At 42.9% G+C, this 12,654-nt stretch overlaps 1 protein-coding gene across 4 annotated transcripts in view; it reads left to right on the top strand.

Moving 5' to 3' along the window:
- LOC125181434 (transcription factor BTF3) overlaps positions 1 to 6,580 on the top strand; it is a 29,455-nt gene extending 22,875 nt beyond the window's left edge. For all 4 annotated transcript variants that reach the window (XM_066987178.1, XM_066987180.1, XM_066987179.1 and 1 more), the window contains 4 exons: positions 2,786 to 2,899; positions 3,111 to 3,312; positions 5,751 to 5,801; positions 6,323 to 6,580. In XM_066987178.1, the coding sequence (XP_066843279.1) occupies positions 2,786 to 2,899; positions 3,111 to 3,312; positions 5,751 to 5,801; positions 6,323 to 6,369 (414 nt within the window). In that variant the 3' untranslated portion in view covers positions 6,370 to 6,580. The remainder of the gene's footprint in view (positions 1 to 2,785; positions 2,900 to 3,110; positions 3,313 to 5,750; positions 5,802 to 6,322) is intronic.
- Positions 6,581 to 12,654: the final 6,074 nt, after the last annotated feature.

Below are 12,654 nucleotides of genomic sequence, written 5' to 3'. Positions count from 1 at the left end.
AAGGTCCCTCTGAATGGCAGCACAGCCCTCTGGAGTATCAGCCACTCTTCCGACCTTTGTGTTGTCAGCAAACTTGCTGAGGGTGCACTCCCGTTCCATCATCCATGTCGTTGTTGAATAAGTTGAACAAGACTGGACCCAGTACTGACCCCTGGGGGACACCGCTAGCTACAGGCCTCCAACTAGACTCAGCACCACTGAGCACAACCCTCTGAGCTCTGCCATCCAGCCAATTATCCATCCACCTCACTGTCCACTCATCCATCCCACACTTCCTGAGCTTGTCTATGAGGATGTTATGGGAGACAGTGTCAAAAGCCTTGCTGAAGTCAAGGTAGACCACATCCACTTCTCTCCCCTCATCTACCCAGCTAGTCATCTCATCATAGAAAGCTATCAAATTGGTTAAGCATGATTTCCCCTTGGTGACTCCATGCTGACTACTCCTGATCACCTTATCCTCCACATGCTTGGAGATGATCTCCAGGATGAGCATCGCCTTTCCAGGGATGGACGTGAGGCTGACTGGCCTGTAGTTGCCTGGGTCCTCCTTCTTGCCCTTTTTGAAGACTGGCGTGATATTGACTCTCTTCCAGTCCTCAGGCACCTCCCCTGTTCTCCATGACCTTTCAAAGATGATGGAGAGTGGCCTAGCAATAACATTGGCCAGCTCCCTCAGCACCCATGGGTGCGTTCCATTGGGGCCTGTGGATTTGCGGATGTCAAGTTTGCTTAGATGATCCTCTTCGACCGAGGGAAATCCTCCTTTCTCTGGACTTCCTCTCTTGTCTCCAGAGTCTGAGATTCCTGAGGGCTTATCTTAGCAGTAAAGACTGACGCAAAAAAGCCATTCAGCAACTCTGCCTTCTCTATATCCTTTGTCACCAGGGCACCCGCCCCATTCAGCAGCAGGCCAACATTTTCCCCAGTCTTCCTTTTTCTACTGATGTATTTAAAGAAGCCCTTCTTGTTGTCCTTGACATCCCTTGCTAGATTTAATTCCAAATGGGCCTTAGCCTTCCTTGTCGCATCTCTGCATACGCTGACAGTGTCCCTATATTCCTCCCAAGTGGCCTGTCCCTTTTTCCACATGCTGTAAACTTCCTTCTTCTGTCTGAGCTTCACCAGGAGCTCCCTGTTCATCCATGCAGGTCTCCTGCAGTGCAGCAAGCTGGAATTCTCCAGCACTGTGAAGGTCAGGGCATACGTCTTCCAAACATTCTATCAGTTTTTTAGGATTTTGCACTTGTTCAGGGGTGAAGTTCAAAACCATCGGAGGAGACAACTGTGACAGGTACCTGCCCATATCCTCCCACATACCTTGCCACCCACAACCACACTGTCTTGGGGCAGATTCCTGGGTGGTATTCTTAACTAATTGCTTAACCTTAGGGAGAAAGAGAAACACATTGTGCAGACCTAGCAATAGGAGTATGTTGGTTACCCATGGGTATTCAAAGTACTCAAAAGCTGCTGCAAGTAGTCCATGGGGAAAGAAGGAGGAGGTACCATTCCTGATATTATTCATAAACTGACTTCCAGATCAGGAAAGGAAGACAGTGTAATTTTGAATATTCCCAAAAAGATAATTTCCAGGAGACCAAAATGATAACAATGCAGGGCCTGAATACCAGATTATACTCAAGGCCAGTGCTTTACAACACAGCAAATTAAAAAAGAAAACAAACAAAAACGAACACAGATTTTAGCACATTCTCCGAACGGATATAGAGGAGAAGGGAGAACATGGCACAGATTATATAAGACAGGATCACATCATAGAAGGTTGGTCATAGGTCTTAGAATTTACAGAAGGCTGTGCTCAGTCTTCGGTTTTATGCCTGTGATAACAGTTGAGGGTAAACTTGCAATTTTTCTTTTTTAAGTACGATGCTGCAGAATTCCCATGAGAAATTGTGGAATGAACCTTCTCTAGTGTATTACTTTCTAAAAGCTACACGCTTCTCAGGAGCATGCAAAGCTTGCCTTATAGGAAGGGAAAGACTGCTGCAGTGTGGTTGGAAGGGTGGAGTGGTGTGCGCCATAACACAGAAACGGGACTTTGTATATTAAGTTGATTTGTGGATGACTGCAGAGAAGTTATGTGACTCTGAGGATTGGAGTTTGTGAAGAACTACCTAAATACTTGTTGTGGTTTAACCCGGCTGGCAGCTAAACACCACACAGCCGTTCGCTCACCCTCCCCCCTCCCTCTCTGGGATGGGGGAGAGAAACGGGAAAGTGAAGCCGGTGAGTTGAGATAAAGACAGTTTATTAAGACAGGAATATAATAATATAAGGAATATAAGGAATATAATAATAACAATAATAATAATAATAGTGATAATGATAATAGTATTAATAATAATAATGTGTAAGAAAACAAGTGATGCACAATGCAATTGCTCACCACCCGCTGACCGATGCCCAGCCTATCCCCGAGCAGCCGGCCCCCCCACCCCGGCCAGCCACCCCTATATATTGTTTAGCATGACGTCAGATGGTATGGAATACCCCTTTGGCCAGTTTGGGTCAGCTGTCCTGGGTCTGTCCCCTCCCAGCTCCTGCTGCACCCCCAGCCTGCTCGCTGGCAGGACAGAGCGAGAAGCCGAAAAGTCCTTGGCCTGGTGTAAACACTGCTCTGCAACAATTAAAACATCAGCATGTTATCAGCGCTCTTCTCATCCTAATCCAAAACATAGCACCCTACCAGCTACTATGAGCTACTTAACTCTGTCCTAACTGGAACCAGGACAATACTAATTTTATTTTACTTTCTGCAAAGGGTACTGCCCGCAGAAAGAAGAAGGTGGTCCACAGAACAGCTACAGGAGATGACAAGAAACTTCAGTTTTCTTTGAAGAAACTGGGAGTTAACAATATTTCTGGTATTGAAGAGGTAACTGCTTCAAAGGGGAAAAAATGCTTTTCTATATAGAAATATAAAATGTATCAATATTAATTTTCTGGTAATTAACATCTTAATCTGGTCTGTTTAAGTATATTAGTAAGTCTTTATTGAGCTCTAGGAGCTTCAGCTAGTTTCCTGTTAAATTGAAAAATCATGCTAAACTGCTTGAAGTGTATTGGATTTTTTTTTTTTCTTTCAGGTAAATATGTTTACCAACCAAGGAACAGTCATTCACTTCAATAACCCTAAAGTTCAGGCATCTCTGGCTGCTAACACTTTCACTATTACTGGCCATGCTGAGACAAAGCAGCTGACAGAAATGCTTCCTAGTATCTTAAATCAGCTTGGAGCTGACAGTCTCTCCAGCCTGAGGAGATTGGCAGAAGCCCTACCCAAGCAATGTAAGTTGAAACTTGTCTGCTGACAGCATGAAGTGCATTCATAGGCTTACTTGTATAGCTGCAGTGAAATTCAATGCACTCCTACTTTCTGCAAACGTATTTTAACGTGATTATAAAGAAATGGAACTCAGATCTTATTTATAGCTCAAATCCAACAAAGCATATAACTGAATAAAGCAGATGCACCTGTTTCTCAGTATATCTTGCAGTTGTTCTAGGTCTAGAAAGTTGTTGCTGGAGTTGATTTCATGGTAGCTTACTTCTTGATGTGGCTACCGTATTTAACTCTGGAAGAGTTAAATTCTTAAAAGATATGTTTTGAATATGTTTGTTTTTCCACTTTGAATGGAAACATGAGTGACTTGAGGACAGGCATCTTGGTAATGCTTTGCATCCTCACAGGTATGATGAAGGTATTTCTTGTGTGGGCTTTTTGATAGCTAAGAGGGAATTACACAGTTTTCATCTGAAAATGTTATAATTTCTGTATGTGTGTAGGACAGTGTAGAGAACAGGACTGGTATGAGCATTAAGCTGGATATGCCAACTTCTATTCTATCCTTAAATTAGTAAAAGAACAAACATTCAGTTTCTCCCTAGAATTGTGTGGGAAAAGTAGAGGAGAAACTTAAGTATGTGGTGTTTGGAAAAGGTGGTACTGCTATAGGTTGAGAATTGGGAGGAAAAAGACAGGCTTGTAGACACTGGGAATGTTCCTCATGTCCTGCAGGTAGGGTCTTCCTACTTCCTCTTCTCAAATACTTTGTTCCATACCTTGGAAGGAATGGACTTCCAAAACACAGAAAATGAAGAAGCTTATCAAGGTGTCCAGTTTCTGGTAGTAATGAACTTGATTGTTACATTTCTTTTTTTCTGTGCTTTGTTGTCAGCTAAGACAGCCTCTTTTTCCATTCCTAAAGTTGATGTTACTTCCCTCCTGTTAACTTCCTACGGAAAAAAAACCCACTAGAAGTAGTTCTCAGGAGGTGGTAAACTGCTTCTTTCCCAATGCAGCTCAGGTCCCTCCTTCCTAATGTCATCTCTGTAGCTTCTGTGTGGTAGTAGCAGGGCTTGAAAGAAAGAAAACTTGAAGGGTTAAAAATGATCCACTAAGATCTCTCTTCTCATAACCAAGATCTTTCTTCTCATAACAAAATGGGTATGTTCTGGATAAGCTAAATTGTGCAATTTTAATATTAGGGAAGCTTGTTTAAAATGCTTCCTTTTGTACGACTTGGTAAATGGCTATTTTTTTCTACTTTGGGTGGATGTCAAAGTAGTTGCACAAAACTTTCCATTCAGTATTGTCTGCTAGATTTGGAAGCCTGACATCAAAAGAGTGAAGTATCTGAGATGACTGTATTTGTAGGTGCTAAAGGAAACTTAGTCTGGTTCTAGGGGTGAGAGAAAAATGCAGACAGCTTAGGAGGAAATAACATGGTAACAGCTTTCTGCTGTTAAAAACAAAAAGAGTTAGTGATGACCTCATCACAAGCCCTTTCAGACCAAAGTTTCTGCATTGATCTGTCCTAGTTCTCTAGGAATCAGGTTACAGTGATTTCAGAGGTCTGGTATAAACCCATCTCTCCTCGTGTTTTCCTTGAAAACTGAGAAGGATTAATTAGAATAGACTGAGATGATTGAAAATGTGGGACAGCTTAACCTAGGTAGTACAGCTAAGAATAGCAGTAGTAGTAGTGGCACAGGCACCCAGGGACCTGAGTTAAGTATTCCTAGCATTAGAGTGCTACGGTTTCACAGATACTAATTGGCCTGCTACATTGGACGTGATTAAGTCCCAGTATCTCCAGTAAATGGGAATAGTGACTGAGTTTGCAGAGATGTGGACCAAAACACGTGGTTACCTCAATTGATTAAGTGTAAAATTGTGCATCTAGTTTCATATTCCTCTGACTTTTCCAGGGAACAAGATTATCTTTAAGAGCCTTTAGTCATAGCTGTCTGCCTGCAGCTTCAAAATTACACCTTAATTTTTCTTGAAGCCCAAGGATCATAAGGACTCATCTCTTTTCCTTATAACTTGATGTTGTAAAATAAGTAAGCTTTGAGAACCTCTGAGTAGTCAGTAAACCAAGATGCTTTTAAGATAAATTGGTCTTGGCTCTTGTGTGGTAATCATTTTCAGCTACAAGGCACTCAGTGGCTCTAGATACAGGATAGTAACTAGCAAACTGTTTCTAGCATGCATCTTCCCATTTCCAGCGTTGGGCTGTTTGAGCATGATCAGTAACAAAGGGAATGTGAGCTTCCTAGGCTAGTTGTGTTTATTTAGCAGGGGAATTGTTTAGAGCATTGCAGCTTAACTCAGACTCTTAGATAATGTTTTCAAAAAAAAAAAAACACAAAGAAAAACAACTTTGTAATCAAGATGCCTATGGTGAGCTTGAATAATGCTTTGGAACTACTTGCTCTTGCAGCTGTGGATGAGAAAGCACCACTTGATACTGGTGAAGATGATGAAGTTCCAGGTAAGAACAAACATGAAATGGAGGATAAGGAAGTGATTTTCTGAGAGAGAACATGTGTAGCATAAGGTTAGGCCAACGACAGAAGGAGTATTGACTATTCACTTGCTGTTACAGAATTTCTATGAACGGGTTACGTATCTGTTTTCAGACACAGTGTGAGACTAGGTGAACCATTGGTTTGAGGTAGCATTTGTCCTGTGTAAGAGTAATAACTATGGCTAAGTTAATTATTTAATCTTCAATAAGAAGGCTGGGAAGAAACTGCCTTTTTAGTATCACTTGGCTTAGTTGTGGGTATAGTAAAGTTAAATGATAGTAGGTGGTTCATTATAATGCATAATTCTAAAAGTTCTCGACAAGAAGAATGAACCCTGGAGCTCTTAAACGTTATTTGATCTGTATTTTATAAGATGACTTTTTTTAACGTTGTAAGTGCTTGATATGAAGTAGAACTTGAGAAAAAAATATGTTTGGCAAAGCAGAAGCAGATCAAACTTTGATATCAATGTTTATTTTTCTAGATCTTGTTGAAAACTTTGATGAAGCTTCAAAGAACGAGGCAAACTGAACCAAGTGTCACTTTGAATAAAGTTAAAACTCAAAAAAGCTACATGGAGCTGCTATTTTATATTGTGACTTTTATTTGAATTTATTTCCTGATGAGTTCTCAAAACTTGTAATTGAAAACTCCTTGAACCTGCAGCTCTTCTTAGTTACTGTTTGTATACAATATTATTTTTGTGGCCTGATTGAATAAACTTATGCTTTGAAATAAGTCAGATTGCTGATGAATCTCTGCCTAGACACAACTTTTGAGTAACTTGTATGCAGTCAAAACCCCATCTCTAATGAACTTTGGTATACAATTAAAAATACATTTAAAAAAAAAAACCACAAAACTTTTTGATGTGGCTTCTTGTCAGAAGTATGTGTGTGTGTGGGGAGAAATAGTCATAAATACTAAATCATAAAGGGTATTGCTTTTCTGCAGAAAAGCATCTTCCTCTTGTGGAATTAGAAAACTGGCTTCAATAAAAAATCTGTGTATAATTCAGCATTTTAGATTTAATTAGTGATCTTTCCATTGTTTACGGCACGTGGGAGCACATAATGATGAGTTTAAGTCACTTCGTAATTGTACTGGGTCGGGCTAGGGTATAATTAACTTTCCCTGCAACAGCCCATACAGTACCATGCTCTGCACTTGCAGCTAGAACAGCATTGGCATCACACCAGTGTTTTGTATATTGCTGAGCAATACCGGCAGAGCATCAGGACTAGCTCCAACCGCCACCCCAAGAGCCAGCAGGCTGGGGGGGGGGGGGTAAGAGGTGGGGAGGGGACATCACCAGGTCAGCTGACCTAAACTGACCAAAAGGATATTCAATACGATATGATGTCACATTCAGCAACAAAAGGCGGAAAAAGGGAAGGGGCAGGCAGGATCTCATTATGAAAACGTTTGTCCTGAACAACGGCTATGTGTATAGAGGCCCTGCTTCAGGTACATAGCCAAGCATCACTCGATGGGAAGTAGAGAGTAAGTCTGCTTCCACATGGCATTTTCTTGCCCCCCCCCCCACTTTCCTTTTCCCTTTATTTAAATGATTTTTACATTAATAACTTTACCTTAATAATTATTTTTCATTTAATTTAAGTTATCCTTATCTCAATCCATGACTTGTTTTGGTTTTTTTTCCTTCCTTCCCTCCTCTTCTGAGGAGAGGGAGTGAGAGCGGTTGTGGTGGAGTTCAGCTGCCTAGCAAAGTGAAACTACCACTCTAATCTCCTAAACTGAAGAAATAAAATGAATTTCTGGAATTACTGGATCCTGTTTGTGTTTGTAGGGAGAAAATTCGTGGGGTCAAAGCCCAACTAGAGTTGAAGCTGGCCATGTCTGTGAGAGACAATTAAAAATGTTTTTTTAGATATGTGAACAGAAAAAGGAGAACCAAAGAAAACATAGGTCCACTACTAGATGGGGAGGGTCTCCTGACAGACAATGACATAGGCAAAGCAGAGACGTTAAACATCGCCTTCACCTTTGTCTTCAACACTGATGATGGGCTTCGGGACCCAGGGTACACTGAGCTGGAGGACTATGACAGTGGGAATGACAAACTCCCTACCAACCCTGAACGTGTGCGGGATTTGCTGCTCCACCTGGATCCATACAAGTCCATGGGTCCGGATGGGATACATCCCAGGGTGCTTAAAGAGCTGGCTGATGTTATTGCGGGACCTCTCTCAATTATTTTTCAACAATCTTGGGAATCTGGAGAGGTCCCAGTGGACTGGAAGCTAGCAAATGTTGTCCCAATTTTCAAGAAGGGTAAGAAAGAAGACCCTAGCAATTACAGGCCTGTCAGTCTCACGTCAGTGCCTGGTAAAATTATGGAGAGGATGATTCTTGAAGTTATTGAAGCGCACCTGGGGGACAATGCAGTCATTGGTCCCAGCCAACATGGGTTCATGAGGGGTAGGTCCTGCCTAACAAATTAGATTTCCTTTTATGATAAGATCACCCATCTAGTAGATCAAGGGAAACCAGCTGATATGATCTTTTTGGACTTCAGCAAGGCTTTTGACATAGTTTCCCATAGGATCCTACTGGACAAAATGTCCAGCATACAGCTAAACAAAACCATCATACGATGGGTGAGCAATTGGCTGACGGGCAGGGCTCAAAGGGTTGTGGTAAATGGGGCCGCATCAGGCTGGTGGACGGTCACTAGTGGGGTCCCCCAAGGCTCCATTTTAGGGCCAGTCCTCTTCAATGTTTTTATAAATGATTTGGATGTAGGACTAGAAGGTGTTTTGAGCAAAGTTGCTGATGATATTAAACTTGGAGGAGTTGTGGACTCTGATGAGGGTGGAAAGGCGTTGCAGAGAGATCTGGACAGATTGGAGAGCAGGGCAATCACCAACCCACATGAAGTTTAACAAAAGCAAGTGCGGGGTCCTGCACCTGGGACAGGGCAACCCTGTCTATACGTACAGGCTGGGCGACGAGACGCTGGAGAGCAGCCCCAAAGAGAGGGATCTGGGGGTTGTGGTTGATAGCAAGTTGAATATGAGCCAGCAGTGTGCCCTGGTAGCCAGGAAGGCCAACCGTATCCTGGGATGCATCAAGTACGGCATTGCAAGTCGGTCGAGGGAAGTGATTGTCCTGTTCTACTCTGCGCTGGTGTGGCCTCACCTCGAGTACTGTGTGCAGTTCTGGGCACCACAGTACAAAAAGGACGTGAAACTGTTGGAGAGTGTCCAGAGGAGGGCAACGAAGATGGTGAAGGGCCTAGAGGGGAAGACATATGAGGAGCGGCTGAGGTCACTGGGCCTGTTCAGCCTGGAGAAGAGGAGACTGAGGGGGGACCTCATCGCAGTCTACAACTTGCTCGCGAAGGGGAGTGGAGAGGCAGGTGACCTATTCACTGTAAATACCAGTGACAGGACCCGCGGGAACGGTGTTAAGCTGAGGCGGGGGAAGTTTAGGCTGGACATCAGGAAGAGGTTCTTCACCGAGAGGGTGGTTGCACACTGGAACAGGCTCCCCAGTGAAGTAGTCATGGCACCAAGCCTGTCTGAATTTAAAAAGAGATTGGACTGTGCACTTAGTCATGTGGTCTAAACTTTTGGGCAGACCTGTGCGGTGCCAGGAGTTGGACTTATGGGTCCCTTCCAACTTATAAGTTATAAGTTATAACTTATAACTTATAAGTTATCCTTATGGGTCCCTTCCAACTTGGGATATTCTATGATTCTATGATTCTACTATATGATGTTGTAATATATTGTGGGTTCATAAAGGGAAAGTCCTGCCTCAGTAATTTGATCTCCTATGATAAGGTCACCTGCTTAGTGGATGAAGGGAAGGCAGCAGATGTAATCTATCTTGATTTTTTAGTATCTTTTTAGATGAATTATCCACCTGTGAGATAAACAGGTTCATGCTATGCTGTGTGATGAACTGGCTGGATGGTAGAGCTCAAAGGGTTGTAGTAGGTGGGGCTGCATCTAACTGGCAGCTGGTCACTAGTGGTGTTCACCAGGGATCAATTCTAGGGACAGTTCTGTTCAATATTTTTTATCAATGATCTGGATGTAGGAGCTGAATGCATCCACAGCAAGTTTGCTGATGATACTAAACTGGGAGGTGCTGTTGACTCCCTTGAGGGATGGGAGACCTTGTAGAGGGATCTAGATAGATTGGAGCACTGGACAATCATCAGTGGCATGAGGTTCAATAAAGGTAAATCCAGGGTTCTGAACCTGGGATGGAGTAATGCTGGGCATGAGTGCAGCCTGGGAGGGAGCCAAGTGGCTAGAGAGCAGCTCAGCAGAAGGGGATCTGGGGGTGCTGGTTGACAGTAGGCTAAACATGAGTTGGCAGTGTGCCCTAGCAGCGAAGAGGGCAAACCACATTTTGGGATGCATTAAACATAACATAGCCAGCTGGTGAGAAGAGGTGATTCTCCTGCCATATTTAGCATTAGTGCAGCCTCACCTTGAATATTGTGTACAGTTCTGGTCTCTACAATATAAAAAGGATGTTACAGTCTTTGAAAGTGTCCGGTGGAGGGCAGCAAAGCCGGTAAAAGTGTTGGAAGGCATGTCTTATGAGAGAGACTGAGGACACTTGGGTTGTCTAGTCGGGAGAAGAGAATGCTAAGAGGCAACGTCATTGTTCTCTACAACTTCCTGGGGAGGGGAAATGGAGAGGGAGATGCTGGTCTCTTTTCCCTGGTAACTAATGATATGACGCATGGGAATGGCACGCAGCTGTGCCAGGGGAGGTTTGGACTGGACATTAGGAAAAGTTTCTTTACTGTGGGGGGTGGCTGAACAATGGAATAGGCTTCCCAGCGAGATGGATGATGCCCCATGCCTGTCGGTTTTTAAGAGGCATTTGGACAATGCCCTCAAGAATATGCTTTCACTTTTGGTTAGCCCTGTAGAGGTCAGAAAGTTGGATTTGGTGATCTTTGTTAGGTCCTTTCCAGCTGAACTATTCTATTCTATAAAACATGCAGGTTGAGAGAGAACTTTGCTTGGCCTTGAAGAATAATTGCAGGCTGTTGACATCCTGGGATAACTCAATGCTAATGTTACATTTTTGTCTTCAGGGAGTGTTTAATAGATCTTTTCAGGGTGTACCTAATTAGAATCAAATAATACTGTCCCCGTATTTTATTTTTACTTATCTGAAAAAGTCAGTTATGTGCAGGAATAAAGTACATAGGAAGGGAGAGAAAAGACTAAATAGAATTGGTTATGGTTCTTAATGAAATGTTTAACATCTTCAGACATACTGATGTTTCAGGAATATGTTCTTTCTGTTGCTTTTACGTGTTCCAGAGAATGTTCTTGGGCACAAGAGTTCTTAAACTGTGCTCTGACCTTTGTGTAGCTGAAGCTCCCTGGGGGGTGATGGCTAAACTTTACATTTTGGAGCCTTTGCTGTTAATCATTTCCATAATGATTCTAGCTAAGCTAGAAGAGGGCTTGACAACCAGCCTTCTAAGGTTGTCTCTTCAGAGCAAATACTTCTGGAAGTGGAAACGTATCCTGTCTTGTGCAGGATAAAATTCGAGGTAGAACTTTGCTTAATAGATATAGCCATAACATAAAGTTTGCATTGTGCCTGGTACAGGGTGGGGCTCTTTCTGACTTATTATAGCAATGACTTGCCAAGAATGTTTGTCATTGTATTGGGAAAGAGTGGAGGAACTTGTTCAAGCCACGCAGCTCCTGTGGTATGAGGTAAGACAGCAGTTGGATGTGAGCATGACATGACTGAGGTCAGGTGCGAGAACAATTTGTTTACTTGTCTCAGTTCACAAGTACTTTATCATTAAATTACACTTTTTGTTTTGAATTAAATAAGTGCATTCATGGAATTGTGGCAATAAGGTGGAAAAGCTAAAATGCAAAATAAACTGAGGCTCAGGGGAGCCCATTGAGCCTATTTGTAGCTCGATGGATCTGTGACACCTCAAGCTGTAAGAATTAAAGTTGTGCTTTTGCAGTGGAAAATTCCACTAACCTTGCATATTCAAAAGTGATTGTGCAGGCATAACAGTGGGGGGTATGTTAAGCAGATAAAGGGACAATGGAAGGTCCCACTGTCCCAAAACAAGGAGGATGGCTAAGAAAAACAAGACAGTTGTGGAATCAGCAAAAACAAAAAATCACAGGCCTCTTCAATCACGAGAGAAGAAGAGGAGGAAAAAAAAAAAGGAAAAAGGGGGAAAAGGAGAAATTAAAGGTTGGTCAAATAAAACTGTACATATATGGTACAGTAACAAGTGCTGAGTAGGTTGTGAACCTGTAGTACTCAGCCAATGAGGAAACAGGAGGAATCAAGCATCGGGTAATAGGGGATATAAGGTTATGATACACTTCTGCTAGGTGTTCCTGCTTGCAGGATGCTTGCCATTGCAATCGCGAATAAAAATGTTACTTCACTCACTGAGATCCTCGTCTGAGCCTGTGTTATTGGCTGCAGCTTGTTTCTCACAAAGCCATCAAAGAAGAGATGCAACGTAGAGATGGCCTCATGATCAAGTGGTGGACCTGACCATGGACACGATTGCACAGGTTATCCATGATTGTGAAATATGTGCTGCAATCAAGCAAACCAAGCAGTTAAAGCCTCTCTGGTAAGGAGGAAGAGGTCTGAAATATCAATGGGGGGGGGAGGGGGGGGAGGCTGGCAGATTGATAACATCACACTCTTGCAAATCAGTCACAACAAGTGCCATGGGCTTACAATGGTGGAAGTAACCACTGGATGGCTGGAAACATATTCTGTGCCCCATGACGCTGCCCGGAACACTATCCAAGGCCTTCAAAA

Source organism: Anser cygnoides, chromosome W, assembly GCF_040182565.1.
Source record: "Anser cygnoides isolate HZ-2024a breed goose chromosome W, Taihu_goose_T2T_genome, whole genome shotgun sequence".
NCBI lineage: Eukaryota > Metazoa > Chordata > Aves > Anseriformes > Anatidae > Anser > Anser cygnoides.
This window is presented reverse-complemented; position numbering and strand designations above follow the sequence as displayed.